The following is a 27,903-nucleotide window of genomic DNA, read 5'->3' on the forward strand; positions in this document are numbered from 1 at the left end:
TATATCCCCAAAAAAATCATTTTTCATCAATTAAATAATATCTTAGGTCTATTCCATAATAATATACTCCAACCCCCCCCCAAAGAACCTATCCCATAAAAAACAACAAACATCTCAAGCCAGCGTGCTTTGTCTGCTTTGCCTTTATATAACCCATAGAAGTATACAGGTGGATCCCTGTATTTCACGTGACTTAAATACACTAGCGCGTCGGCCCGCACACGTCAACAAATAAATCACGTGGCGCGACGCCAACGTTTATCTAATCTGATCAACGTTGATCAGGACCCTGAACAGTTATATCTTTCTGCAATAACAGCCCCTTAAAAAGGCAGATCTGCCGAAAACAAGCACGAACTCAAAGATGGAGCCTGAAACCACCCAAAAGGTTGTGGAGAGCACTCCTACTGAGAGCACTCCTGCTGAGCTCCCCGTCGAGTCGGTCCCTGAGGTTGCCGCGGAGATCAACCAACGCAAGGACACCCCTACTGAGCTTCCTACTGAGCTTCCCGCCGAGCCAAACCCAGTAGTTGCAGCTGAGACTGAGCAATCCAAGACTGCCGAGACCTCTCCAGAGGCTGTTGTTGACAAGAGCCAGCCCGAGACTCCTCTTTCCAAGCTCTTTGGAGAGCTTCCCAAGATCATCGTCGATGCTGAGCACGGTGAGATGTGGGGCGTGAAGCTCGAGGACGCCACCAATGTTCCAACCACCATCATCCTTCAAAAGTTCCTCCGTGCAAACAACGATGATGTTGCCAAAGCCAAGGCCCAGCTCCTCGAGGCCTTGCAATGGCGCAAGAAGGTGGACCCTCTGAAGCTCCTTACAGAGGTGGAGCACAACAAGGAGAAGTTCGGAAACCTTGGCTATGTCACTGTCTACAACGCCACCGGCACCCAGAAGGAAATCATCACCTGGAACATCTACGGAGCAGTAAAGGACATCAAGGGCACGTTTGACAATGTTGAGGAGTACGTACTATAGACCCCTCATGTGATAAGTGTTAACCAGCTACAGGTTCATCAAATGGCGCACTGCTCTTATGGAGCTTTCTATCAAGGAGCTCGATCTTGCCTCCGCCACCGAGAAGATCCCCGACGGCGGCCCTGACCCCTACCGCATGATCCAAGTGCACGACTACCTCAACGTCAGCTTCCTCCGAATGGACCCCAGCGTCCGCGCCGCTTCCAAGGCCGCAATCCAGACCTTTGCCATGGCGTACCCAGAGCTGGTCAAGGAGAAGTTCTTTGTCAACGTGCCCTTGGCCATGGGCTGGGTCTTTGCTGCTCTGAAGCTGTTCCTGAGCGCCGAGACGATCAAGAAGTTCCACCCTCTGAGCTATGGAGGAAGTTTGGCTGGAGAGATTCCCGAGTGTGGAATCCAGTTGCCAGAGGTTTATGGAGGAAAGGGAGTGCCCCTGACTGAAGGCGGACTGGTTGTCAAGTACGGCAACGCGGAGGAGCCCCAGCCCGAGTCAAAGTAAACAGTCACAAGGCGCTGAAGGGACACATGTAACACAACAAAGATGGCAGACGCTCTCGCGGTAAAATGAACATTAATTTCGCTCTGATTGAGAACCGAATTATGATAGTCTCACCTGTGACGTGCTTATGTCCTTTCTTTACCTTGTACAAAGTTTATCCTCCCACTATGTAGTGATGCCACCCGAAACGCCGCTCCGCTTCCCCATGCACGCTATCATATTGTATACAAACGGAAAGCTCATAGGTACAGAGACTGTGCTGCGACAATGTCGCGCTTAATCTTTGTCAAAGCCTCCTCAAACTTGGCCGACAGGTCATCTGATCCCATAACCTTGCCAGCTTGCGCCATCTGCCTCAGTAGCTCTTCCAAGCGGCGGAAAAGTCGGATGAGAGATCCTTCGTAGACATCCGTCATTTTACTATTATTGTCAGTGTTGTTCATGTCTTTCATCATTGGGTAACTCACCAGATCTCCGCGAAGGATTTCCCTTGCGTCCAAGCCAAAACAACATCCATAAGCTGGTACTTGAAGCTTTGCACGTACTCCTCCTCGTTCACCTCCAGCTTCGACTCCTGGCTCACCTTGGCGATAATCCTCGCCTGTGCCTGGATTTCTCTAAACGGTTTGGCAAGTTCCTCCTTTAGCGGAGGGCACTGGCTCTTCTCCTCAAAGATGAAGCAACTCAGCACGGCAGCACAAAGCTCAGGACTCAACTCGTTGAAGAAACGGTTGAACAGGAGCTCGGACAAAAGCAGCTCGTGTCCATCACCAGTAGAGATCTCGCAAGCTACACGAGCCTTCAGTTCGACGACTTCCTGGTCATTGATGAAGCCGAGACGACGCAAAACACGCTTACGGGATTTGAGTTCATCCAGTTGCATAATCGCATGTGCAGCGGTTATCGACTTCTTCTTCTCCTTGATCTTGTTGCCAAATTCGATCTTCTCGGCGTATTTGTCGAAGAGATCGGTGAGGCGAGGCGAGTTGTGTAGAGGGTTCGAGAGGAGACGAGACTCCAAGACTTCGATCTTGCGGAGGAGCTTCTTAAACGACTCGTCCTTGATGCCCATATTCTCGATTGGATCGAGAACTGCAATGCCGTCTGGGAAGCGGCGCTTGACCTCGTCCAACGACTTGCGGACGGTGTTGCGCTGGTCTGCCGCCTTGAGGTCTTTTGGCAGGAAGATGCGGACGTGGCCAATCGACTCGATGCACGACAGCAGTATCGGGACGATTTCCATCTTTCCGGTTTCGCCTTCGTTAGGTGGGTGAACTCCAGCAGGAATCTCTTGGTGTGTCTGTGTGCCGACAGACGAAGATTCCGAAACTGGCAACAGAACATCGGCAATATATGACTCTTGTGGGGCATACTCCTCCACAACTTGGCCCTTGGGTGCCCTTCTGGCTGTGAACTTCACAACAGCTCCCCACCCAAAGTCTTCGCCCTTGTGCTTGATGTGGACTAAACGACCAGACTGCAGGAAAGGTAGAGAGTAATTCGGGTGGTTGATAACAGCCTTCAAGTCCTTCGAATAGGTGTCTAGCTGTTGTTTCAGATCGTAGTAATCCTTGATAGTCGCCTCATCCGGAATCTCCATGCCATCCCTCTCAGTCTGGAGCTGCTGAAGATCTCTCTCCAGGCCAGAGACACCAGAGGTGTTCTGGAACTGGAAGAAGCAGTGCTCCAACATAAATTCCGGTGAGATACCCTCGACTCTCATCAAGTTGAGAATCATATTGTATCCCAAGTAGAACGCCGAATTGAGCTTGTCTTGTTCTCCCCGTACGATTTCTTTCGCAACGGCGGGCTCCATCTTGTCGTCAATCATCATAATGACAATACCACGATCATCCAATCCTCTACGTCCAGCACGACCAGACATCTGCACAAACTCTGAAGGCGTCAGGTATCTCTGGGAGACACCGTCAAACTTCCGCACGCTCGTGAAAACAACAGTCTTGGCGGGCATGTTGAGTCCGATGGAGAAGGTCTCGGTCGCAAAGAGAACCTTGATCAAATTCTCCTGGAACAAGATCTCAATGGTCTCCTTCAAGATGGGAAGAAGCCCAGAGTGATGAACTCCGATACCGCGGCGAAGCAGAGGCAGGATATGCTGGATTTGCGGAAGCTGCTTGTCCTCATCCGACAGCATTTCAATAGCGCTGTCGAACACTTTGCTGACCATTGCCTTCTCCGAGTCGTCGTTGAACGCCATCGAGCTCATCTGAAGTGCGTATGCCTCGCACTCTCTCTTGCTGAAACTGAAGACAATAACAGGGTTGTAATGCTTGACCATGATCATCCGCACAATCTTATAGATATCGGTCGTCTCCTTATTGCCACCCTTGTTGGTCTTCTTGTCCTTTCCTCTTCCCTTCTGCTTCGCGTTGATGTCAGCCGGGTCTGAGCCCTTCTTGTCTTCTATCGTCGACATGGCCTTGTCAAAGTTGTCTTGCCTGAAGTTACCCTTCTCGTCAACAATCAAATGGATACCATCTGCGCCAGCGGGGAAGAAGTAATGCTGAAGAGGGGTTGGGCGGAAATCGGTGTACACAATGTGACACGGCTGGTTATGTGTTTTCGTGATCCATTCCGCAAACTGCATCGAGTTGGGGATGGTGGCGGACAGGAAGACGTAGCGGACCTTGTCTGGGAGAAGGATGATGGTCTCTTCCCAGACAACACCTCGCGCCTTGTCTCTCATGTAATGGATTTCGTCGAAAACGACCCAGCCGACTTCGCGCATGATCTCCGAACCACGATACAACATGGACCTCAGAATCTCCGTAGTCATGACCAGACAGGTCGCAGTTGGGTTGATTGTGACATCTCCAGTCATGAGCCCGACATCCCCAAACTCGGCGGCAAACTCTCTGTATTTCTGGTTGCTCAATGCCTTGATCGGACTTGTGTAGATGACTCGCTGGTTGTTCTGCAGACTCTGCGCGATGGCGTACTCGGCCGTGACCGTCTTTCCGGCACTCGTGTGCGCCGACACCAGCACAGACTCTCCACGCTGTATAGAGGCAATCGCAACCTTCTGGAAAGGATCCAGCTCGAAAGGCCATACCCTCGCGGGCTTCGCGGGCGGTACATGTTGGGAGATGGGAATGTAGTCGTAGTCCGGCGGCAGCGAGACTTGATGCTGGATGTTGTGCTGTAAAACGAGAGCGCCATCCTCCTTGCTGGCCTGGAGACCTGCAGAGGCAGCAACTTCTCTCGATTGAGCAGTCTCGAACGTGTCCGTCACAACCGGCGCGGCTTCCTCGTCCTTGCGCCTTCGCTTGGCTTCCTTCTCCTTGACGGCCTCGTCCGCCTCTTCTGATTCCTCTGGCTCAGCCTCTGCTACAGCCTCCTCTGCTGCCTCTTCACCATTCTGCTCCTCCTCCTCAACCTGCTTCACTGCACCACTGGCATTCCGCTTCTTGCTCCGGTCCTTCTTCTTCGATTTGTCTCTCTTGGGCGCTGTAGTCGCGGGCGCACGCTGAGGCGCATCGTTGAAGACGTCAAAAAGGTCGTCCATGGTGACTGAGTTCACTGCATAGGCCAGTAATCTCAGGACCTTGAACCGATCCTATAAATCTGTTGTGGTTTGTTGCCCAAAAATGGTTGATTTCACTTTAATTTTTTTATCGCAATCGCAGGTTGCGGCTCTTGCTATGAATTTTTGGATTGGTCCGTTCAGCCAATCAGAATATTAGGCGAGAATTCATGGGTCATTTCGCCGTAACGGAGCTAAAATACTTGAAGCTACAGTCAACTTCGGCTCATCCAACGACTTCATCACCAAAGAAACTACAAATCCGCCCCGCGCAACACAACCGCAAAGGTTAGCCATGGACTCCAATCGAATCCGCGCTCAATTGATATCAGAATCGCGGAATAAAGAATACTCAAGCTGACACGACCAGATGTTCGCCCGCACTGCTACCCGCGTCTCCCCGATGGCCCAGATGGCTGCCCGCCGTGGCTTCCACTCTACCCGCTCGCAGATGGCCTCGCCATACCATTACCCTGAGGGCCCGAGGAACAACTTGCCATTCAACCCGTTGACCAAGTTCTTCGCTCTGAGATACTGGGGCTTCATGGGTAGGCTTCCCTGATGGAACGGCCGAGGTACTACCAGCCAGATTGCTAACTAGAGACCACAGCTCTCGGATTCGGTGCGCCATTCGGAATTGCTGGTAAGGCTTCTATACCCTTTATTCGACGCTGAGCAGGAAACTAACGGTGGTGTAGTCTGGCAAACAAAGAAGAACCAGTAAATGCGCACTGGGTGATGATGGAAGGATCTATAGAAGGGGATGGGTTGGATGGGATGAAGGCGGACTGTTTGGAACCACTGTGTACACAATAAGACGAAAATATCACTTTCATTGTCCATCTTGAAATGTTGGGTTGCTATGGGGGTGTGTTGTGCACCAGAGGCATTGTGTGCGACATGTGTTGTAGAGACAAACATTCGGCCTAACAACAGCGAATTGAATTGGATACATGTTTTAAAACTACAGCCCGAAGAATCCAGCGGAGGTAAGTTGATAGATTGAAACCTGAGCGATATTCTGGCGTTGTCGTCTCATTATGTGGACGTGAGCTATCTCCACGGAGATACCGAGGTGTTTCAACCTTCAATTATACAAGTCGTGGAAGAAGCCTGCAATGACAAACAGTTCACATATGGACGGGCGAATTCCGTAGTCAATACAGCACAATCAACAAATCGTTATCCCATTTTCATTTCGCCGATACGTCTATCATATACCCAAGATTTCTCGTTTTAGACCCCTCTAAACCTCTACTCCTTGTTTACCCCCGCATTATTAGCCTCCACCTTCTCCACCGCCGCCTGTCCACCCACCACCGTCGACTTCGCCGGCAGCGTCTGCTTCAGCGGTGGCAGCAGACTCCTGCTCGCCTGCCTCGCCTGCTGCGCCATCAGAGCATCAATGACAACCAAGCTGGCCATCGCCTCGACAATCGGCACCGCGCGGGGAACTACGCACGGGTCGTGACGTCCCTTCGCCTCAAGGACGCCAGCCTCGTCACCGTCGTAAGTGACGGTATTCTGGGCCTGCCCAATGGTTGCTGCCGGCTTGAACGCGACGCGGAAGTAGATGGGGGCGCCGTTGGTGATTCCTCCCTGGATACCACCCGAGTTGTTCGTCTTGGTGGTCAAGCGGGGCCTTGGAATACCAGCGCGCGAAGCACCAGTCTCGGCACCAGTCTCAGCGGGGGCCCTGACAAAGGGATCGTTGTGGATGGAGCCGGGAACCTCGCAGCCGCCGAAGCCGGAGCCGATCTCAAAACCCTTGGTGGCGGGGATGCTGAGCATGGCGTGGGCGAGCATGGCCTCCATCTTGTCGAAGCAGGGCTCGCCGAGACCGCTGGGGACGTTCCTGATGACGCAGGTGACGGTGCCACCGATGCTGTCTTGGCGGTCGCGGAACTCCTCGATGCACTTCTTCATCTTCTCGCCGGCGGCAGCATCAGGGCAGCGCACGGGAACGAAGGAGTCGACGGTCTCGCGGTCGATGGTGTCGAGGAGCTTGAGGAATGCGGGGTTCGTGGATGGCGACGGGTGCTCTGGCGTCGGGGGGAACATGTGTACTGAGCCTACGGACGAGACAAAGGCCGTGATCTCAATTCCGTGTGCGAGTCGAAGGTATTTGTCCGCAATCGCACCGGCAGCCACTCTCCCAATAGTCTCGCGCGCGGAGCTGCGACCACCGCCCGAGCTGGCCTTGACGCCGTACTTCTCGAGGTATGTCCAGTCGGCATGCGATGGGCGCGGGAAGAGGTCCATGGTCGAGTTTCCGTAGTCCTTAGGGCGCTGGTCCTGGTTGCGGACGAGCATGCCGATGGGGGTACCCAGGGTGACGCCGAACTCGGTGCCAGAGTGGATTTCGACCTGGTCCTTCTCATCGCGGGGAGTCGTCAGGGCGCTCTGGCCGGGTCGGCGACGGGTCATCTGAGGCTGGATATCGGCTTCGGTGAGCTCCATTCCTGGGGGGCAGCCATCGACGATGCATCCCACCGAGCGACAATGCGACTCGCCATAGCTGTGCACTGTTAGTATCGGGGACGCCACGTCACATTTAGGGCGCCCAAACTCACGTCGTAACCTTGAAGTATTCTCCGAACGTAGACATCTCGAATAGATCCTTTGATTTTGATTATGACAATACCACTCGCCGTAGTCTTCTCTTTGTGTCCAGAAATCTGCAAAACGGTGACTCGATTAGAAAATGTGCGGGACGCAATCGGTGGGGTGGACCCCTGTCATCGATAAACTCGGCTCCGCAGACCGCAGCTCCGTCCTCCGCCTCGTCACTCCAAATCCCTCAGCCTCGCCTCAAAAATTTCCCAACAACTACATGGCTCCCTCCAGGGGCATCACCGCGCTTTTGCGCGCCAATTGCTCAGCGACGACGACATTTCGTTACGGGCTTCAGCGCTGGCATGGACTCACCCGCTCCTACACCTCCATCCCCGACCTCGCGACCGACCCGGCGCGACAGACTCAGATCTACATCTCCCGCAGCACCGACCCCTACCTCAACCTCTCCCTGGAGCACTACCTGCTCCAATCCACCCCGCCAACCTCCACCGTCCTCTTCCTCTATACCAACCGGCCCAGTCTCATCATAGGCCGCAACCAAAACCCTTGGGTGGAAACCAATCTCTCGCTCCTCCGAAACACCCCGTCATCCGCCTCTACAGATGACATCTCCCTCGTCCGCCGCCGCTCCGGAGGCGGCGCCGTATTCCACGACGAGGGCAACGTGAATTACTGTGTCATCACCCCGACATCCGAGTTCGACCGCGACAAGCACGCTCACATGGTCGTGCGGGCCTTGCACTCCCTCGGCGCGACGCGGGCGGCCGTGAATGCCCGACACGACATCGTGCTTGACGTGTCGCCCCCTCCCATCCCACGAAGCAAGAAAGCAAACATCACGACAAGCGCTGCAGCCACGGGACCCGCGACGCCAACGCATAGGAAGGTGTCTGGGTCGGCATATAAGTTGACGCGGCTGCGGTCTCTCCATCATGGGACGTGTCTGCTCAGTTCGCCGAATATAGGGGGGATAGGGGCGTATCTTCGCTCGCCAGGGAAGGGATATATGCTGGCGCGCGGGGTGGATAGCGTGAGTTCGCCGATTGCGAATGTGCGTGTTGGAAATGGAGAGTTTGAGGAGGCAGTGGTTGGAGAGTTTGAGGAGATGTACGGGGGGGTTGAGGTTGTAGAGGTTGGGGAGGAAGAGATTGAGGGGGTGGAGGAGATCAGGAAGGGTGTGAAGGAATTGAGGGTATGTTTATATATTCCCATAACAGTCTGGCCATGCTAACAATGATAGTCTGAGGACTGGATATACCTCCAGACACCGCAGTTCACATTCTCGTCGCACCCGACGGAAGAGGACCCTCGCGAGCGTCCTCTCCGGCCACCCTACGTCCATGCGGCGGCATCTGTGCTGTTTACGGCGCGCAACGGCGCGATTACCGACGCAGAGATCCGCAATGGGGAGGGCGAGCGTGCGGAGGGGTTAGTGGGGAGGAAGGTGCATGAGATTATGGATTGGCGTGAGGCGCTGGGAGGGCGTGATGATGGGGTTGGGAAGTGGTTGAATGGGTTGTTTGGGGTGTAGATGAGGCATATTGACGGATATATATTAGTTGATATTGATTGAGAACGAGACGATTGTATAATACAAGTACTATATTCAACAAAATACACGGAAGCCTTTCACATTAGCAAAGGCCATAACCGATGGAACGAAGAAGCCAGACGGCCGATTTGTTTTCTACTTTGCTCTCCTCCCTCAAACCTTCTTCTGTGCCTTTTCAATCATCTCCAAATACCCAGCATCAATAACAGTCAACCCTGCCACCCCTAGCTCCTCCACCGTCTTCGTATCAACCACCAGCGTCGCAATGAAAGTCGCCGGTTCCGTTGTGGATGCGTTCTCGCTAAGCCTGTGATGGCATCCCGGATGTTCCTTAAAGCTGTCTCCTGGTCCCAGAAGCTGCATTGGTTCCTTGTTCATCCCGTTGAGCATATGGCCAGTTAGGATGTGGGCGCTCACGAATGCACCGGCATGAGTATGTGGTGGTGTGGATCCGTTGGGAGGCTGCGAAATTAGGTAGGACACGATGGATTTTCCAGGAGCGTTTGGGATGAGGTTGTTGTAGAGGCATTTGACGTCCGCCTGAGGGCGACTGGGGAAGGGTCAGTTAGAAGAAATGCTGGAGAGAGGCAAGAAGAGGAGAAAGATGCGCCAACTAACCTAGGATCATACACTGGTTCTGTTGCTGGAAGTTCTGGCTTTGAAGGCGCCATTTTGGGAATAGGGAGATGGATATTGATTTTTGTGCAAGTCAGTCTCGGTTTTCGTTGTTTAAACTGAGGTCAGTCCTAAGCATGCGTATTTATTAGGATCAAATATTTACTCCATCTCAGCAAATCCACGACTATACGCTGCTTTCAGCCATCAAAACTTGCCACCCTCGAGATGGATGAATCGAATTCACGAAACTAACAAGTCTGTGCAACCGATGACGACTTATGAAACCTGCAGTTCTGCCAAGCTTCGCCACATAAGAACCTTGTGACTAGGAAAATAGATCTGCAGCCTATAACATAAAGTCTGTGCTACTTGGGATCTTGCAAAGCGAGCCTACAAGCCATGGATATGCAAGACATCTATCCCGGCACAACGGCAAATAGTTCCAAGCAACAGCATAGATGGCGGGATGGTTATGATTACCATCTCGCCATCCATGCGTGTTGCTTGAGCAGGTGGGGTTGTCCGGCTATGCAAGCTGAAGAATATTCCCGAGGGTCCCTGCACATCCTACTTCGAACATATCGCTTGCAGTTGCATCATGTTAAGTCAACAAAACAGAGCATATTAAATCGGACAACACACTGGAGACTCGAGGAAGAAACTATGCACGGTTGGGGCGAGAATGGCGATCTCGGAGACACAGTTGGTTGCTTTTGATGTTGCACTAAAGGATTCCTGTATCACTATGCACTATGCATGTACACAAATGTGATAAAAGTTCAGCTCTCAACTTGCACTCAATTACGCCACCAAAATTCCTATTCGATGTTTCACCGCTATTGATCTGCTGGTGCAATGCTGCATCGTATGGCCTATTCGATATTCTCGCCGAGACTGTACATGTACAGAGATATTCTCAACCAGCATTCAATTACGCCACTAGATGCCTATCGCAACCAATCTGCTGGTGCAACAATATACCGTGCTGCCTGTCCGATTCTCGCATGGATTCCTCTCGCACACAGTTCCACAAGGTCATGCCAGAGTATGACGAACAGTCCGTAGACCACAACAGGTTCCATGAATATGTAGCTCGCAAAGTTGAACTTTTATGTTGGCCAAATGTTTCAGACACAAGCTATTGCATTGGTGGTTATTTGTGGGTAGTTCATATGGGTCTGATCTCAACGGCGATTAAGAGATAACGTAATTTTGACAAGACCTGTGATCTGACGAAGTCTTTTACTTTTTAAAGCATCGTCAAATATCTCCATTTGTATTTGTTTCTGAATTCAGCTTTCACAACCCGATAAGTCCCTGAAAACAACTCGCCACTCCTCATACCTCTCAACACTGCCCACCCATTCGCCAATATTCCATCTTCGATAAGTCTATAACGTCCACTCCATCCTTTCCCCGCCAATCATCACCAAAGAACTTCTTGCGGGCATCTATCTTTGAAATCTTCCCGTTTACTGTCAAAGATATTTCTTCACCCTCTTTGAGCCAGTAGATTACTGTCGGTTGCTTGAATAGCATCAAACCAGTCTTTTCTGTCAGGTCATGTCGAAGGGCGTCGAAGCTCGGCTGCTCCAATGATGGCTTGATTTTCACAATAGCAGAAACGCGCTCCTTGTATTCCGTGTCGGCGAGAGGTAGGGAGATGGCGTCGGCGATGTAGGGGAGAGAGAGAAGCGCGCTTTCGACTTCGCCTGTATGGACGGTGAAGCCCCAGAAATGCAGAACTATAAGGGTTAGAAGTATTTTGAATACGGGAGAGTGTTCGAACCATCTATGTTTGCCCGGCCGTGGAGAACATAAGTATCCCCGACCTTTTCTGCACAATCTCCGCTCTTGAAGTAGCCCTCTGAATCGAAAGCCTTCTCGGTCAAGGTTGGATCATCCGAAATGTATCTGGTTCGTTAGCACTCTGGTCCTGCATGCATGTCATTATCCATACCGTGAGAACATCGAAGGAGCCTTGAGTCGCATCTCCCCGTCCACAAGCTTCACCTCAACTCCCGTCACGGGTGGTCCGATCGAGGACTATCAGTCAGTCAATATCTCAACGCAGAGTGTGAGGACGTTATCATTACCATATCAGTATAGTCGGGGTTTTCCCATCTCATGCTGCATATCAAGGTGACCTCTGTAGATCCATATAGGTTTAGCAATGGCTTTCCACGACGGAGTTTCGTCCATCTCTCTTGCGTATGTGGCGAAAGGAGTGATCCCGAGACGCCCGCAACCTTAACATCTATCATTCCTTGAACATAAATCTCTGTCTCTGCGGGGGGTAGCACAGCGATATGGTCGTCAAAGTACTTTGCGAGCCTGTCATAACCAGTAGGTGCAACGTCAAATACGCTGACACCCCCTTGCCTAATGCGTTCCCAAAACCATTCGGGGTTGAAGACGCCTCCACAAGTTTCTCTAAATATTATCAGCATTGAAGGTGTCAACGAGCCACAAAGTCTTACAGGCAAGCTCCAGACATCAAACTTGGAATGATGCCGAAAATCCCTCCCATCCAATTGCCTGGTTTTTGGTTGAGAAACACATCCTTTTCTGTCATCTGCCACGTTCCTATTCGCTCTCGTGCGGACGCAAGAAGAGCTTGGTAGGAATGAACCACGCCTTTCTGATTTCCAGATGTGCCTGATGTGAAGAACAATGTACCATTCTGAGTAGACAGGTTCTTGGTGCTAACGCTTGTTTCGTATTCGAGAGATGTCGAGCTGTCGAGGCAAGATGTCTGTATTTCCACGAAAGGGAGTTTGGGGTTGACTCCGCTGTCACTGCTGGCACACAAGACTTTGATTGCCTGGGCTTTCTCGGCGAGCGCGGGGGCATATAGCAGGGCTAGAGGCTTTGCGAGCTTGAAATAGCGCAGAACATCCTCTGGCTTGACAACGATGGCTATGTTTGAGTAAGCATAGTGCATCCCACGAAAATAGGCTACTTACATTGTGCTGACATGGCGGCACCGAGGGAGAAGATGGTGAGCATCGATACCACATATTCCAATCCCGGAGGAGCTATAAGAAAGATAAATTTGTCTTGGCCGGCGGTTTCCCATCCATTCTGAAGCAGCTCATCCTTCAATTTATCGCGGAGCGAAGAAACTCTCTGCAGCAATTGTCCGGCTGTGGCAGTTTTCCCCGTAGAATGGTCCCTAAGAGCAATCCTATCGGGGTGTTGCCGCGCATGTTGAATTAACTCCAGAAACGGAGACACTGGAGGAAATAGAAGCTGCATATTAACAAGATGATTTTCTGACACGAGGCAAAAACAAGAAGCACTCTCAGGTTGATGTCCAGTATCTCAGATATACCAAGTAGAAACCAAGTCAAGATTCTGTATGGAAGAAAATGAGCACAGCTACTTTATGTTTCGTCCCCGGGTCGAAAATGTGAACCAATGCTGCAAGTCCCTTTGTCTCAGCGGAGAACACACCTCAACTACTCACTAAGGGTGCAGAATTGCTCTTTCGACGCGGAACTAAGACGGAATAAATTCGACCGGCGGTGTAGGTCTATCATATCTTTCTATCGTTTCACTGCATCTTCGAGGACCTGGAGCCTCTGTACTTGCCCCGAATTACCCTTTCCATTCCCGTCCTCCCGAGGTCAGACAGTAGCTGAGATGCTTGGAACGGTAGGTATCGACGTCTGATGTTCCACTTTTTAGGAAATATTGCCATAGCAATAACCTAATTGGGTATATTCGTTCCGAACCTTGTTCGGGTAGTGGGGCCCTTATAAAAGCCACTAGTAGTGATCTGCACAAGGGTGGATACGAGCAGCTGTACAATGGGACCCCGGTTCACACCCCTGTTTAGAGATCCGGGGGCTAGCGGCTTGGGCTCCGGAAGAGAGCCCCCAGATGATATTTACACCTCTGTTATAAGGCAGATAGCAACCCAATATTCTCAATCGGGAGTACCTTTATCTACGGTTCCATTGCTTCTAAATTGATTGAAATTTGATCACGACTTGTTGGTAAAATGGCAAAAGTCCGACCTTCCCCGATTGAGTCCCTAGAGGCCTACAAGCACATTTCTCCAGACTCAGGGGAGCCAACTGCGATCCACCCCAACTACAACCCCAAAATCAAGGCCCATGTTCCCCAGGACCTCCCTCACAAAGAGTTTACACCCCCGAAAGACCGGGGGTCCTACGCTGATCCAGAGAAGAAGGCATTGTTCGCTGTTGCGACACCCGCTGATGTGACTGAAAGCATTGGTATCTATCTCCAGAACGCAGAACCGACATAGACTGATCTTCTCCAGGCACGGAGCTCAAGAATGTTCAATTGAGCCAATTAGATACGAAGCAGTTGGATGAGCTTGCTGCACTTGTCAATGAACGCGGTGTGGTCTTCTTCCGAGACCAAGACTTGACAACTGAGAGGCAAGTTGAGATCTTTGAGCATTTTGGAGTTTTGGACACGCACCCCACTCAAAAAGTACTTGGCCGCATCTCTTGACCCGGTAGAGAAGGAACTTTCTAACACTTGCCAGGATACGAAGCATTTCATTGTTGGAGGAAACAATGCAGATTGGCGGACGCTTTTGAAGTATACTCCATGGCCAATGTCGGACTTCCATTCTGATACGAGCTATGAGATCAACCGTATGCCCCCTCTACCTATTGTCAACTTCCTCTCTGACGAAAGACAGCCCCAAGCTATTCTCTCCTTCGTATGGAGGAGCATCCTGCTGTTGGCGGAGACACGGCGTGGGTGTCTGGGTATGGTCTTTATGATGAGCTTAGCCCTCACATGCAAAAGCTTCTAGAAGGGTTGCATGCTGTGCACACCTCGCGTTTGCAATACGATACCTTGATTGTGAGCTCTGACCTTCTGTTCCCGTCCCTCGCTACCAGTAATATCTTGACACCACGATACACGAAGTAGCTGACTTTTCCATCCAGGACTACTTCGGCGATGAACCCCGCCGTCCACCAATGGATACACATCATCCTGCGATTCGCACGCACCCTGTCACTGGCCTAAAGTCGCTCAATGTCAATCTCGTTTACTGCACTGGCTTTGCCGAGTTGAAGAAGGCGGAGTCAGATGCTCTCCTCCAATTCCTGACCCTGCTTATTCACAGTTCGGATGACCACTATGTCAGATGGAAGTGGCAACCAGGAAGTATCGCCTTATGGGATAACGTAAGCCTTCTACGATAACTATTTGATCGATACTGACAGGCGTGTAGAGATCAAGTCTTCATCGGATCATACCAGGAAACTACCAGTCCGGTATAAGGAGAGGTATCAGAACGACTGTCTTTGGGGAGAAACGTGAGTCCCGTAATTCCAGGTCTGGGAGAACCACCTAACATAAACAGCATTCTATGACCCGAAGAGTGAAGGCCGGATGCAGAGAGAAGAGCGACTTATTGCTGAGAGCAAGAAATGATCTCGGCATGGCGTGCCTACAAATGGTACAAAGCTTCTGGTCGTAATCCATAGTTTTGATATCTAGCCATAGATTGAAAATCTTATATAGCTCAAACAAAGATTAACATATCTTCTATTCAATGTCAAATGGAAATTCCGTGCAACTTCATGCGTCTCATCGGTACATGTACTCCATTATCTATCCAAGCTATTCTAACCGCGCACAAAAGCTTCGAAAACATCATCATTCCAAAAAAAAAATCCATTCTATTTAGCGCCGTACTGCCACAGTTTTCACACATAAACAAGAGTCCCCCAAACTAAACACGAGGCACATTGTACTGGCCGTAAATGTTACATCGTCCATTAATTTTCCCAAGATACAAATACGCAGTGCCCACCAGAAATAATCTTACAGTCAGTATGAATACTTCTCCGTCGTAGAAATCATAGGGAGAATGGTGAGTGCCTGTGTTGACACAGCAAAGACTAAGAAAATATCAGTCATCTGAAGCCACTGAAATCGTGCACGATATCGAATGACATACCTGGTACGACCCAGAAACTTGCAAGATAACCCTGGCGTATGAGTGACTGGACTGCCTCAGGTAGCAGTGCCACGACAGAAGAATCATCCAAGATTCTCTGAATAATTTGATCCTGGTACTGGTCAGGGCTTTTCTTTACGAAGAAGGTGAGGCATGGGACCAACCTTTGTATATCCTGGCACTTCGGTCATTATTTTCTGTAAGGTGGCGTGGAACTGGTGCTTCAGAAGCCCCGAGCTAATGCTTATGCCCAGAGCGACACCGATTTGTTGACTCATATAGTACATGCTGATGGCTGTGGCCATATATTGCTTCGAAGAACACTGGTACAAGCCGATGAACTGTGCGGAGAGGGCTATGCCACCAAAGAGACCGAATGGGAAAGTAGTCATGATTCCCTCCCAGACGCCTAAATGAGTTTCATGCATAAGTTAGCTTCTATTTGAGGTTGCTTTCAAAGCCAAATCCTTGTCACCGCGGAGACAGGAAACGAGGGTAGGTGATATCGAGCTTGAACTTTGACATACCAATAGTATGAGGCCATCGGATAAGGATAGCCACCGAATTGGCGATACAGAAGAACAGCGAGATAATAGAAAGCTTTTTGTATGTTCCAAATCTAAGGATAGATATTAGTCATTGAGTCGATCTCAAAAGGGACGATAAACCAAGCCCACCTTTTGATTATTTGTCCTGCGAGCAGAGCGCCGATTGCATTTCCGATACTGAAAGGAGCTGTACGCCCCCCACCTTCCGCATCTGAAGCTCCTCGAGTATTTGCAAAGTAAGGTGCTATTTGAGAAACGAACTATGCATGGTTTGTCAGTAGAGTAAATAGAGAATGTAAACCTTCACATACCCCATAACCACTCGCAACGATAAGTAACTAGCAAACAAGTCAGTATGCGCGTTGTGACCCAGGAGAGAATTCAAATACCTGTCCAGCACAAAATGCACCAATCTCGGTTTTCAAAAGCTTTAAAGGCATCAAGAGCTCCCTGTTACCGGGAAAGGTCTCGAAGACAAGAAACGCTAATGTGGAGATTGCGCCAATAACAATCAAACTCTGAACAAGAGGATGCGACCAAGATAGCGAGCCCTGTAAATCAATTACTGCCAAAAGCGAGGATATCGATATGGCAATAGTAATCGCCCCCGGGAAATCGAAGGCCAGGACAGGTTCTTCTCGTTGCGGTTCCTCTTCCTGTTCTACTTTTGGACACATAACTTCGAAACTCTTTGCCATAAGCAAACAAGATGCAGCTGCGATTGGGACTTGGCCGAGAAATAACCTTCAGAAACGTTAATAGTAATTCGTAGAATAAATGCGACCGGGTGCCTACCATCTCCATCCAATTGCTCCAGCGAGAAAACCGCCAAGCGGACCACCCCCTGAGAGTCCAATTGTTGAGGCTATGTTGACGTAACTTCGTAAAACCGCGACATCCGAAGAGTCAGCGAGCTCTATTTTAAAAAGTCAGTTGGCATAGCTATCTTAGAAAAGAGGGTTACGAACTCACCTGTAATGATAATAGAAGCCAGAGAGACCATCCCCGATGCCCCGCAGCCGGCAACAACCCTGCCCAAAATCACTTGCCAGTAAGTTTGACCAATTCCGCTATTCTCACGTAAGTACGTTTGAAGGGCAAACAGCCATCTAGGCCATCACTTACCAGAGTGTGCTACCAATACAAAATGTACAGTACGCCACCAGTAGAGGGCGTAAGCTACCATAACTATCACTTAATCGTCCATACTATTGTGGTCTGTTAGTGAAATTTCCTGGAGTCTGCCTTCAAGAACGGAGTCTATCAAACGCTTCAACAACTCACCAGCGGCAGAGTTACGCAATACCCCATCGTGAAACTCGTCATCATCCATGATGAGTTCTGGAGGCTATTAAATCGCGATGCTATCGTCTCATGAGTTGCCCAAACAAGAGAGGTATCCGCGTATGCCAAGAGGATTCCTGCAAAAGTTCATCAGATCAAAATGTACCAACAAGGCGAGCAAGAACCACAGCCTACCGATAAGTGCTCCAACCTGCCATAGTCTAAATATTTTACTGTTCTTCTCCGGTTCGGGTTTTGCTGGCTTTGGCAGTAACTGGGTTGTTTCGTCCGCAGATTCTTCACCAAACCCGCTCATGCTTGACCTTCGAGATAGCGTACAGGAACTTGAGGAAGACATCGGAAGCCGGTCCTTTGGGATAGTATGCCAGCGCTTGATATGCGTGTGAAAGAAAACAGCCTGGGTTCAACTGCGGGGTATGTGGCTGCAAGATGAGGAGTACGAGGATAATGAGAATGCACATGAATACTGAAAGGCGTCAAAGACGAGATAGCGAGAGGCGGATGTATAGGCGGCGAATCCCACAACCCAATCACGAATCTAAAGGAGCAGACTATGACGGAACCCCGGAAAGAGAATCTCCCTGTGCACGACCTACAGTAAAATAACCCTATTCGCTCTGTTCACGCACGGGCTCGTACGAATTCTTCTGGCGCCAAATTTTAGCTCACCCTCTGAATGGCTCATTTGCCTTTGGTCTCACTTTAGGTCAAAAGCCGAGGGCTGAAGTTTGCCTCTCCCCGATCTGCTTCATATTGCAAGACAGGAGCTGAAGCCTACTGCACCTCATCCTATGTCTCGCCTCATATTGAAAGACAAGAGCTGAGGTCTCCTGTGCATTACTGGTTCGGGTGGGATATACAGAGATCTATACTTTCGTGCACGTCACTTCTGTTTTTGTAATAATGGGCCGGGGTCTTTCCGGGGTCTTCGCTCCATTCGTAAAAGCATTGGCGGTGGGGCAGGTCTCATATTGTAAGACAACAGCTGAAGGCTGGCGTACTACCCTATATCTCGCTGCATTTAGTAACCTACCAAAAGAATTAATATTAACATGGTTAAAAAATACGTAAAATTATTTAAATTGATTTAATATGGTACTAGGTGACTTAATTTAAATGTTAATATTCTAATCAGGGTGGTGCAGGGGAGCTAGTTCTGCATTTCAGCCGCTTCATGATTCCCCACCGACCCACTACATGTTATACCTGAGAACTGAGATATGATGCAAGAAAACGGTCTACTTAGAACAGACACTTCATTATCTTTCCAAACTCGACGTGATTCTACCAAATCTTACACATTCAGACACGACAAAGCAGAATACGCATCTCTCAATCAATATGGCAAGCCACCCTTCAGACCCTGCCAATGGAGCCGCACTCGGCGGCGCTCCTATTGCCCAGATCTCGACCATCTCGCTGGCTCGGCTCCACAAGAAAGATCCCGCTGAGATTGCTCTCCTCAACAAAGTGTGCTCAGAGGCAGGCTTTTTTTACCTTGACTTTCGTGGAGATACGGAGAGCAAAGGTGTGCTTGCACATCTCTCCGACGTCAATACGGCAGTTGAGAAGTACTTCGACCAGCCCGGCGTGGCCAAGGCAGGGGACGCCAGGCTTGACATCAAACCTTCCCAGGATCTCGGATATAAGAGGGGCCGTGGCGGTGAGTCGTTTGAGGTAAGAATGCCCGACTTCTAATGTGGTAGATCCTAGCCATGGCATCTCTGCTGACCTAATGGAAATTAGATATCACGAGACGAAATTACATCAGATAGCGCTTCTATCTCGAAAATACCGGAGCTGTTCCAGCATGATTGGGCCAAGATCAGCAGCTTCATCGCTGGTTGTGACGAGGCTTGCTTGACGTTGCTCAAAAGTCTCTCGGAAGATTTCCTGCTGCACCACCGTGCCGATCACCCCAGCGACACTGGACTGAAATTTGTCCTGCACCCATCCCTGGCTCGGTTGTCAGACGTTGGCGAAAACCTACACACGGACAGCGGAACCCTGACCCTTCTGTTTTACAAGGATTGGAGCATCCATGCTTTTCTTCCCGACGCCGACAGATGGGCTTTCATCCCGCCACCCCCGGAAGGTTGTACCCTGGTCAATGTGGCCGACACACTGCAGGCCCTCTCGGAGGGGAAGCTGCATTCACCAAAGCACAGAGTAACACAGCCGGTTGATGGCGCAAACAATCGGTACTTCCTCAGCTACTTCTTGAGGCCTGAAAACGGGTGGATCAATAAATGCAGCTCTACTAAGTAGACAGGGCATGGGGATGGATGGGTTGGCCAGCATCCAAAGGAATGCATGTCGTGACAAAAATGTGATCTCTCAAGTCTTTAGCACCTAGAATATTACTTGTTGTTGAGAAATTGGATAGAAGCATTATTACACTATACTAAAATTATACTTTCCTCTCCGTATCGAGTTTAAGACAGTTTTGTCTTGTGATAAGGCCAAAATAGCGATAAGGATGATAATATATTATGTGGTGTTGTTGTAAGCCATAGGAAGCCACATATCGGAAGCTCCGCTGATCATCGATACCCCTGTGACACTGAATACCGCGGATCAGCTTTTGAGTATTGGGAATTGCATTTCCTAGAGAGCTGTCCAATTTCATTCATCGTACTTTGGGCACTCAATCAACCCCAACTCATCATGATCTCTCCCTTAGTGCAATGGTTTCCGACATTTGCTACTGTCGCTTCTGTGGTAGCTGTCATACTCTTGGGTCAATCTCGATCGAAAACTTGGCTCCGAACAAAATGGGGCTCGAATTTTGGACGCAGCCGTTTCCCCAACAAGCCGACTGAGATAAAGATTGAGGCCAGCCATCGGAAGTGGGAAGTCCGCAACAAAGATAGCGATGATGAGAAGCTGGACGAACTCAAAAAGCTCAAGCAACTATACTACCAACTGCACAATCTCGAAAAGTTCCCCGAAGTCCTTCCTCAGGCCAAGAGACTCTTGGTTTTATTGATGAATGAGACAAGTGCAACGGGCCGGACACTACCTCTACATGACAGTATTTTGTCAGTCCCATCCTTCTCTCGGCATGCTCTAGAGGAGTTTCAACACAGACGTGATCGCGCCATTGGAAAGGAATGGGAGGATTATAATATTCGACGAAAAGAGGGGTCTCCACGGGAGTTGGTCCGCGACAGGGAAGAAGCAATTTGGTGGTTGAAGCAACTTTCTCCCGTCAAGTATGTTGATGGCGCTTGGCTGGGTTACATTGGCAAGGTGACCACACCATTTGCCCTCTTGAAGACGATGAAAGGGGCATGGCAGATCTTGTCCGAGGAATTGGGTGATGGTGATTTGCGAAAGAACCACGTCCACCTGTACCACAAGCTGCTCGAAACTACCGCTCCGGAGTTACCTACTGCGGAATCTCCCGACTTTGGTCACTCAAGGCATCAGCTCAACGAGCTCTCCGTATGGAAATCCGCAATCGCTCAACTACTGATTTCTCTATTTCCGCATGAGTTTCTACCGGAGATAATCGGATTTAATCTACATTTCGAAGCTATTTCAATGGACACGCTAAAGGCCACCCGGGAATTGAAAGAAGTTGGGATAGACCCCTATTACTTCCTCCTCCACATATCGATCGATAATACCCACTCTGGCCACAGTGCGATTGCGATAGAGGTGGTTTGTGAATACATGAGGCACATACTCGAAAGTGAAGGACAAGAAGCTGCACAAAAGGCATGGGGAAAGCTTCAGGCAGGGTATCTCCTCTCAGCATGCCTGCCAGGAGCAGTTATTTGCCCATCCCAAAAAATATTGAGCAATGACTCCGATATTGTTCTAAATTCAACCGAAGTCAAGGTAATCAGCATATTCAGGGCCAAGGCACAGGTTGCCCATGGGTTTCATTGCAGTAGCCGGGTCAAGATTGGGTCCCGAAGCGTCGCCGACTGGCTTGACCCAGTCGCACTGGAGTCCAAAGAATGGCAGAAGGGGCTGCTCGATGCGCTCAGCTCAAGCAAGTACTGGATTTGCAAGGGTGATAGTCGCAGAAGCCGCTTTATCCAGGAATTGCAATGGAATGGAAGAATGTTTGGCTCTTTCACCCAGGATGAATACGATGTCTTGACGCAATGGGTTGATACCCTCCCCAGCAACTCTTCAATTCTGCAGGCTCTCGATGCCACGATACAGAATGACGATGATGAAAACAGCAAGGACATCCTTTCTGGATACCCCGTGTTTCAGCAATCCCTCAGTGGTTGGAGTTCGGGGATACCAAAATCTTTCCAGCCAGCCACAACCTTGTTCAAGTTCCAAGGACTCCCATCTTTGGATATTGGAAGCCGGCCAGTTATGGACAGGTTACTACCACTGTGGATCTCTCACCCTTGCCTTCTTCAAATGTTCGTGTCTGTTCCGATTAGAACCAAGAACGGATTTGTCTGCTCAATCATCAAGATTCTGCGTGCACAGGGCGGCTTCGACATTGAGAGAGAATGTCCTGCTGGGATGGATGAAGTCCAACGCACCAATAGCCTTGGCCTTGCCGGAATTGGTATGAATATGATGGTGCAACAGGGTCTCTCCCCTATAGCGCTACCATCACTAAAGGAAATTCTCAAAATATATCCTTCCGAATTTGCGGTCTATATGTTACACTTTTCGATGCGCCCAATGAGTCACAAGGGTATGCTCATTGGCATGGCAACTGCTTTTGCAAAGATGCATTCCGTACTATCAGAGTCTAAATCCGGCCTGTTGTCTATCCAGGATCAAGACATTTTGCGGAGGATAGCTCGTCGAGAACTAGAGGGACTTGAGCTTTGCTGGAAAGAACTAGAACACGATAAAAAAGCATATAGCGACTGCTGTGAGGGTTATGTCAAGGCCGCGGATGAAATCAAGCGCTGTTTTGAATTGTGAATATCAGACCGGAGGGTAGAAGTTTGCGATTAAATAGTTTTCAGCTCATATCGCAGTTTGATTTAATGATATTTGCAATTTAGAGACTTGAAATGAGAAAGACTAAATGTTTCCTAAATCGCTCATATCTAGTTCAAAATTTGTGAAAGTTCACACTAAACCCCATATTACATCCGATTACTGAAGTCGACCACAATTGATATGCTTGTGTGACCCTAGATTAAAAATCTGCTTCAAAGTCAAAAAGCTCAGCAGTCGTCGTGTTACGTGTCCCCACTTGTCTAATGGACATTAACGTCGATCCCGCTGAGGAAGACGAACCCTTCGTTGTCCCACGCTGACGAGGGCCTGGCACATCCCTCACAGCCCCGTGACGCCTGAGAACAAAGTGCATACTCTAGTGAAACCTTGCATATCGAATGGACGGATGACTCCGAGCAGGGAAATTGATCGGTTTATGGCTTGCTTGTACTACTGCGCCTCTCGGTTTTCAGAATGTGAGTCGGATAGCCCCAAACGTCTCATTTTCAGACACGCCGTTCCGCTACCTTGACTTTAACCACTTATGTCTCCAAGTGTGTCCGAAAGTGTGGGATTCGGGTTATGCAGTAATTCTGTTCCGAATATGACTTAGCGTAGATATAGGAGTACCCTGAGGGAAATGTAGTTGGATAGAAACTACCAGCTCAACAAAGCCATGTCTTGAGTTCATAGTATAAAGCCATGGCGTATACCCCTCCAAATCCTCACAATCCTACGTATCAACCAGCAAAATGAAGGTTTCTTGTCTTATTCTCTTCCTTGGGATCTCAAGATGCTACGGGCGTCTTGTTGGTCAACCGATCAAAACATCCAGCGGCCCAGTTAGCGGCCACGCAGCGACTGTCAATTCAGATGTCTCCGTATATCTCGGCATCCCTTATGCACTTCCACCAGTTGGAAATCTGAGATTTATGCCACCGAAGAAATACCATGGTGATAAACCCATTAATGGAAGCAGTATTGTTTGTTTTTCCCTGTCTCCTGACAAATCCGAGTGTATGTTCTCATGCCAACCTTAGGGATACGCTTGTCCGGCCAACACACCATTCGCCGCTCGTGGCAATGATCTTAACAATTACGATATGGCCCTTGCGAACCTGACTGCCCAAGGAATTGCGACTCTCTCGGACCTATTTCAAGTCTCGGCAACTTTTAGTGAAGACTGCCTAACTCTAAATGTCTGGGTTCCTGCTGGTGGGGAACCACACAAGGCTGTGATGATCTATGTCTACGGGGGTAGTTATACCGGAGGGAGTACTCAGATTGGTTATTACGACGGACAGCATCTTGCAGCTGAACAAGATGTTATCGTCGTCACCCTCAAGTAAGAAATCCATCATCAAATGAGCCAGGGGCAAATTCTAAATCTCTCGCTTTAGCTACCGGGTCGATATCTTGGGATTCCATGGCGATCCAGAGTCTGAAAATCATAACCCCGGATTCCTTGACCAGCGGATGGCTGTAGAATGGGTAAGAGACAACATAGGCGCTTTTGGCGGCGATGTCTCAAGATTGACGTTATTCGGTCAATCCGCTGGTTCTGCCTCAGTGGACCACTATGCCTATTCCTATGCGTCTAACCCCATCGTTTCTGGCTTCATTATGGAGTCTGGTGCGGCTGGTTTTGGGAAGGCCTTGCCATCGAACAATGCCGAAGCATGGTACAGCGTCTCTGATACTCTTGGTTGCGGCACAAACGCTACTTCTAGTCATCAGGATATACTTTCGTGTCTACAAGCGAAGGATTTCAAAGAGTTGTTTGCTGCAATCGGATCCAATAGCTTCGGGCCCAGCGTCGACGGCATCACTGGCTTTGCCGACTATCCCGCTCTTTCGAAAGCAGGCAAATTTGCTCAACTCCCTGTTTTGACTGGAAATAACGATTTCGAGACCGGCGCATACATTCCCTTATTTGCTCTCAACGGCGTCACTCAAGACCATCAATTCTGGGTTGATTACGCTAATAGGGAGTTTGCGTGCCCGGCAGGTGCACGAGCGAATGTCAGCGCCTCACATGGTCTTCCTATATGGCGTTACCGGTGGTTCGGCAACTTCCCAAACACTCGCCTGTTCACCAACCCCGATAGCGGCGCCTGGCATTGCTCCGAGATTGCCTTCATCTGGAACACGCTCCCTACCGGACCAGGAATTCCTCCGGATACCGCGACGGAAGTTTCAATTAGGGGATATATTCAGGGGGCATGGGCTGCTTTTGCAAAATCTCCCCTGACAGGGTTGACGAAGTACAGGGGTGGATGGCCTAAATATTCGCCTTTTGAGCCATCGTTGATTAGGTTGGCCTATGATAATGTGACGGGCACGAATGTTGCATCGTCTGGAATTTATGACGAGGCCTGTCTCACGACCTATCCCATAGGCGATAAAGATCATTGATAGTACTATAAGACTTTTTACCAGTGTTTATCTCGTTGCATTTCTCAGTTTACTATTCGTTTGTGGAATTGGATTTTGGTATGACTTGACACATCGAAACTCGTCCTTGGGTCTTAGATAAATAACCCAAGACGCCAGCCATCCCGTTCCACTGATCGTTTCTCTTGTCCAGGAAGCAGTGGTATCAATAGCCTGTGCGATGAAGAATACATATGTCAGTTCCTGAGTGCCATGGGTGTCGCAGCAGCTTGATCCCCAGACTTGGCATACCATATCGCGCTTGGTGTTCGGATTATAAATTTCTCTCAGCTGCGTAGCCCTTATCAGCTACTTTCATAATACAGTAAATATGACCACATCCCAAAACCCAAAACGAAGCATGTATAATAGTTAATGGAAGATGGCTATTGTCAATACCAGAGAAAATTCAAGAAAACAGCATCATTTGTCATTCGCGGAAATAATAAAGCCTAGCAATATTACATCACACTCGAATTTCTTGCCACCACTTCCACCCTTCCCCACTTTCTCTTCCCAGTAGCAGCATTCTGACTGCTGCTTCTATCCAAAAGCTTAAGGCTGTTCGTTGCCAACTGTTCCGTCCTCCCAGTCACTGAGAGGGAAGTACTCAACGACCTCCGGGGGGTGCGTCTCATTCCCAACAACGCTCCCTCCAAAGGTAAGATACCCTTCCACACCTGGCCTATCAATCAATGAGAGCACTTCAGTCTGGTTCCCCATAACCCAAGCCTGTAATAGACGGGTTAGTAACTTTAACAGAGGACCAATTATCCACAAAAAGATGAAAACTCACAGAGTTCATGCCCCAAACCATGTGAGGGAGAAGATGGCAGTGAATCATCCAAACACCTGGATGATCAATCCTGAGTCTCCAGGCTCTCCATGCCGAGAGTGTGCCATTTGGTGATTTTCCGCCGTACATATATAGGTTTGTAGTACTATCCAAAGATTAGTGCTGATGTTCTTGGTAAGACTCCCACCTAATGCCACGGAAGTAATTATCGGTGGAATTCGGGGACATGGACGGGGATACATACTCTCTCCTAATGGGATGTCCTATAGAACTGCGCCATCTTGCCTCATTCTCCTCGCGGTTGTATACACCCTCTCCAGAACCCAAATCCCAATAATGGGCTCCGTGAGCGTGCCATGGGTGCGTCTCTGTCCCACCACCTGCAGAACCGGTGCCTTGGACCACAATCTCAATCACCTCTCCTATATCTGCTGGGAAGGCATACGTGACCGGGTCCAAACCATCATGCTGGAGAGCGCGTTCCATGGATGGCCAGTTCGAACCGCCATCTTTGTAGAGGCTGACAAGATAAGGCTCGTGCACAAGACCTTCATTCCAGGTTTGACCATTTATTGTGTAGAGCAGGCCACCGCCTGGGATATCGAGATGAGATGTGATATTGACTCTCCTGGTCACTTCCTCTGCGGTTGGGAAATCAAGTGCATTGTGTGATGCGGCAGGGTGTTTCGTGTTGTTGTAGGGGCGAAGCGAGTACTCTAGCCAGTAAGGGTCCGTTGGTGGCAAGGTGATAGGATCAGTAGCCGGGGGATAAACTTTAGGAGTCTTATCGGTGCTAGGAGGGCCGTAGTTGAGAACCGCGAAAGAGCGGGTAGGGGGTCCAAATTCGCGACTCTCCAGCTGTATATAGTAATATTGCTTTGCTGGCTTTTTAAGAGTGTCGATGAGGAAACTGAACCGTTGGCCTGGACTAACTTGCATAACATGGGTTGCAAATTTATCGGTATAAGCTCTATTCACTGTTAATTCCATTGGCAAATAGGATAGGCTGAGGAGACATACCCTTCAGCTTCAATCACTTGGAGAGTCTCATGGCCCTCGATGGCCAGAATGTCAAACGATAATCCAGTTCCACCAATAAGTCTCAGTCTGTAAGTTTTCCCGGGTTCAACGTCGATGACGGACAACTCATCGTTGCATCGCGAGCCATCCGATGAGACGATACCACCACCTTTTCCGTTGATAAGTACCATTTCCTGGGCTCTCTCATATTCCATAGGGACGGCAAGCAATGCGTGCTCAATAAATTCATCTGTATCCGGGAAGACATCTTGTAGGAAGACGATAAGATCATCATCGTAGTGGTACGGGGGTTTATCTTTATCCTCAATCTGTCATATATCAGTACAAGAAAGCAGTGACTTAAGCGAATAGAAAAATGTTACTTACAATTAACGGACCCGTAGCAGAGATAGCCTGGAGACCGACGTGCGAATGGTAAAAATATGTTCCGGCAAAACCAATTGGCACGTAAAGCTCATAATCAAAGAAATGGAACGGAGGAATTGGCCATTGGGCAGCCTGAGGAGTTCCATCAGAGAATGGAGCTGTTGCCATTGTGAGGCCATGCCAATGCTGTTTGATAGTTAGTTAAAGTGGCTACTGGAGTGGGTATAAGGAATCTGCGCGGAATCTCACCATGGTAAGGTTTTGAGTAGCAATATCATTGTAAACTCTAATCCAAACCGTCTGGCCTTCCGTGAATCTGAGAGCAGGCCCTGGACTTGTGCCATTGACAACCAAAATGTCTTTCTCTGGGACGCAAGACTGTTTTCTCGTCTCCTCGGTTACTCTGAGAACAGCATCTGGAATAAAATCTGCACCATGAGTCGTTGTAGCAGCCACTCCGATCAACCCTGCCGCGAGGACTGGTATGAATGGGAGGAAGAAACGCATCTTCAAAACTTCCAATAAATGGGAGGTGTCCTGAGAGAATTTGAGAAGGTTTGAGCAGATGAAGAACGCAGTGCAACAAATCAAGGCTTATATACCTTTGCCTTGCGTTTGGTTACAAGACACAACTATCCGACTCCCAAAGTCAGGACCAAGAAAACATGCACGCGGACAACTTGGGCCGGGGGGGTAAGAAACATTGTACATCACACAATCCGTTGCGAGACAGTAGTATAGTTGCGAGTGAACC

The 27,903-nt window shown here is 49.5% G+C and overlaps 14 protein-coding genes across 14 annotated transcripts; 8 read left to right on the top strand and 6 right to left on the bottom strand.

The window, feature by feature from the left end:
• The first annotated feature begins 233 nt into the window (after nt 1–233).
• SFH5 (Non-classical phosphatidylinositol transfer protein (PITP)) lies at nt 234–1,567 on the top strand. The gene is made up of 2 exons (XM_018273574.2): nt 234–969; nt 1,016–1,567. The coding sequence occupies exons 1-2, from the start codon at nt 365–367 to the stop codon at nt 1,479–1,481; spliced, it is 1,071 nt and encodes a 356-aa protein (XP_018130475.1). The 5' UTR covers nt 234–364; the 3' UTR covers nt 1,482–1,567.
• Nucleotides 1,563–5,128, bottom strand: MTR4 (ATP-dependent RNA helicase mtr4). The gene is made up of 2 exons (XM_018273575.2): nt 1,949–5,128; nt 1,563–1,901 (listed from the first exon to the last, which is right to left on the bottom strand). The coding sequence occupies exons 1-2, from the start codon at nt 5,005–5,007 to the stop codon at nt 1,721–1,723; spliced, it is 3,240 nt and encodes a 1,079-aa protein (XP_018130478.1). The 5' UTR covers nt 5,008–5,128; the 3' UTR covers nt 1,563–1,720.
• A 128-nt stretch (nt 5,129–5,256) lies between these two features.
• Nucleotides 5,257–5,846, top strand: VE01_04099 (uncharacterized protein). The gene is made up of 4 exons (XM_018273576.2): nt 5,257–5,313; nt 5,396–5,573; nt 5,636–5,668; nt 5,724–5,846. Exons 2-4 carry the CDS (start codon nt 5,396–5,398, stop codon nt 5,747–5,749), a joined length of 237 nt encoding a protein of 78 aa, XP_018130479.1. The 5' UTR covers nt 5,257–5,313; the 3' UTR covers nt 5,750–5,846.
• Nucleotides 5,847–6,204: 358 nt separating this feature from the next.
• ARO2 (bifunctional chorismate synthase/riboflavin reductase [NAD(P)H] aro2) lies at nt 6,205–7,715 on the bottom strand. The gene is made up of 2 exons (XM_018273577.2): nt 7,599–7,715; nt 6,205–7,543 (listed from the first exon to the last, which is right to left on the bottom strand). The coding sequence occupies exons 1-2, from the start codon at nt 7,631–7,633 to the stop codon at nt 6,280–6,282; spliced, it is 1,299 nt and encodes a 432-aa protein (XP_018130539.1). The 5' UTR covers nt 7,634–7,715; the 3' UTR covers nt 6,205–6,279.
• A 14-nt stretch (nt 7,716–7,729) lies between these two features.
• Nucleotides 7,730–9,262, top strand: AIM22 (Biotin/lipoate A/B protein ligase; the record flags this gene model as incomplete). Its single annotated transcript, XM_018273578.2, has 2 exons — nt 7,730–8,794; nt 8,843–9,262. The coding sequence occupies 2 exons, from the start codon at nt 7,730–7,732 to the stop codon at nt 9,131–9,133; spliced, it is 1,356 nt and encodes a 451-aa protein (XP_018130540.1). The 3' UTR covers nt 9,134–9,262.
• Nucleotides 9,263–9,294: 32 nt separating this feature from the next.
• On the bottom strand, nt 9,295–10,258 carry VE01_04102 (uncharacterized protein). The gene is made up of 2 exons (XM_018273579.2): nt 9,773–10,258; nt 9,295–9,704 (listed from the first exon to the last, which is right to left on the bottom strand). Exons 1-2 carry the CDS (start codon nt 9,823–9,825, stop codon nt 9,308–9,310), a joined length of 450 nt encoding a protein of 149 aa, XP_018130541.1. The 5' UTR covers nt 9,826–10,258; the 3' UTR covers nt 9,295–9,307.
• Nucleotides 10,125–10,600, top strand: VE01_10780 (uncharacterized protein). The gene has a single exon (XM_059464231.1). It carries the CDS (start codon nt 10,172–10,174, stop codon nt 10,487–10,489), a length of 318 nt encoding a protein of 105 aa, XP_059320214.1. The 5' UTR covers nt 10,125–10,171; the 3' UTR covers nt 10,490–10,600.
• A 386-nt stretch (nt 10,601–10,986) lies between these two features.
• VE01_04103 (uncharacterized protein) lies at nt 10,987–13,377 on the bottom strand. Its single transcript, XM_018273580.2, has 6 exons — nt 12,739–13,377; nt 12,253–12,691; nt 11,869–12,205; nt 11,733–11,818; nt 11,562–11,686; nt 10,987–11,517 (listed from the first exon to the last, which is right to left on the bottom strand). Exons 1-6 carry the CDS (start codon nt 13,028–13,030, stop codon nt 11,120–11,122), a joined length of 1,677 nt encoding a protein of 558 aa, XP_018130542.1. The 5' UTR covers nt 13,031–13,377; the 3' UTR covers nt 10,987–11,119.
• Nucleotides 13,378–13,688: 311 nt separating this feature from the next.
• On the top strand, nt 13,689–15,292 carry VE01_04104 (uncharacterized protein). Its single transcript, XM_018273581.2, has 7 exons — nt 13,689–14,016; nt 14,064–14,239; nt 14,295–14,406; nt 14,454–14,620; nt 14,707–14,949; nt 14,997–15,081; nt 15,129–15,292. The coding sequence occupies exons 1-7, from the start codon at nt 13,779–13,781 to the stop codon at nt 15,197–15,199; spliced, it is 1,092 nt and encodes a 363-aa protein (XP_018130543.1). The 5' UTR covers nt 13,689–13,778; the 3' UTR covers nt 15,200–15,292.
• A 64-nt stretch (nt 15,293–15,356) lies between these two features.
• VE01_04105 (uncharacterized protein) lies at nt 15,357–18,219 on the bottom strand. The gene is made up of 12 exons (XM_018273582.2): nt 17,756–18,219; nt 17,561–17,697; nt 17,402–17,484; nt 17,249–17,346; nt 17,072–17,192; nt 16,666–17,020; nt 16,588–16,614; nt 16,406–16,536; nt 16,256–16,347; nt 15,893–16,137; nt 15,729–15,840; nt 15,357–15,669 (listed from the first exon to the last, which is right to left on the bottom strand). Exons 1-12 carry the CDS (start codon nt 17,916–17,918, stop codon nt 15,599–15,601), a joined length of 1,635 nt encoding a protein of 544 aa, XP_018130544.2. The 5' UTR covers nt 17,919–18,219; the 3' UTR covers nt 15,357–15,598.
• A 611-nt stretch (nt 18,220–18,830) lies between these two features.
• On the top strand, nt 18,831–19,970 carry VE01_04106 (uncharacterized protein). Its single transcript, XM_018273583.2, has 2 exons — nt 18,831–19,258; nt 19,328–19,970. Exons 1-2 carry the CDS (start codon nt 18,923–18,925, stop codon nt 19,847–19,849), a joined length of 858 nt encoding a protein of 285 aa, XP_018130545.1. The 5' UTR covers nt 18,831–18,922; the 3' UTR covers nt 19,850–19,970.
• A 128-nt stretch (nt 19,971–20,098) lies between these two features.
• Nucleotides 20,099–22,593, top strand: VE01_04107 (uncharacterized protein). The gene has a single exon (XM_018273584.2). The coding sequence runs from the start codon at nt 20,249–20,251 to the stop codon at nt 22,490–22,492; it is 2,244 nt and encodes a 747-aa protein (XP_018130546.1). The 5' UTR covers nt 20,099–20,248; the 3' UTR covers nt 22,493–22,593.
• Nucleotides 22,594–23,265: 672 nt separating this feature from the next.
• VE01_04108 (uncharacterized protein) lies at nt 23,266–24,928 on the top strand (the record flags this gene model as incomplete). Its single annotated transcript, XM_018273585.1, has 3 exons — nt 23,266–23,496; nt 23,554–23,858; nt 23,914–24,928. The coding sequence occupies 3 exons, from the start codon at nt 23,266–23,268 to the stop codon at nt 24,926–24,928; spliced, it is 1,551 nt and encodes a 516-aa protein (XP_018130547.1).
• Nucleotides 24,929–25,364: 436 nt separating this feature from the next.
• VE01_04109 (uncharacterized protein) lies at nt 25,365–27,859 on the bottom strand. The gene is made up of 6 exons (XM_018273586.2): nt 27,399–27,859; nt 27,150–27,335; nt 26,763–27,091; nt 25,987–26,712; nt 25,743–25,887; nt 25,365–25,678 (listed from the first exon to the last, which is right to left on the bottom strand). The coding sequence occupies exons 1-6, from the start codon at nt 27,654–27,656 to the stop codon at nt 25,502–25,504; spliced, it is 1,821 nt and encodes a 606-aa protein (XP_018130548.1). The 5' UTR covers nt 27,657–27,859; the 3' UTR covers nt 25,365–25,501.
• Between the last annotated feature and the right edge of the window lie 44 nt (nt 27,860–27,903).

Source organism: Pseudogymnoascus verrucosus (assembly GCF_001662655.1).
Source record: "Pseudogymnoascus verrucosus strain UAMH 10579 unplaced genomic scaffold scaffold_21, whole genome shotgun sequence".
Classification (NCBI taxonomy): Eukaryota; Fungi; Ascomycota; class Leotiomycetes; order Thelebolales; family Thelebolaceae; genus Pseudogymnoascus; species Pseudogymnoascus verrucosus.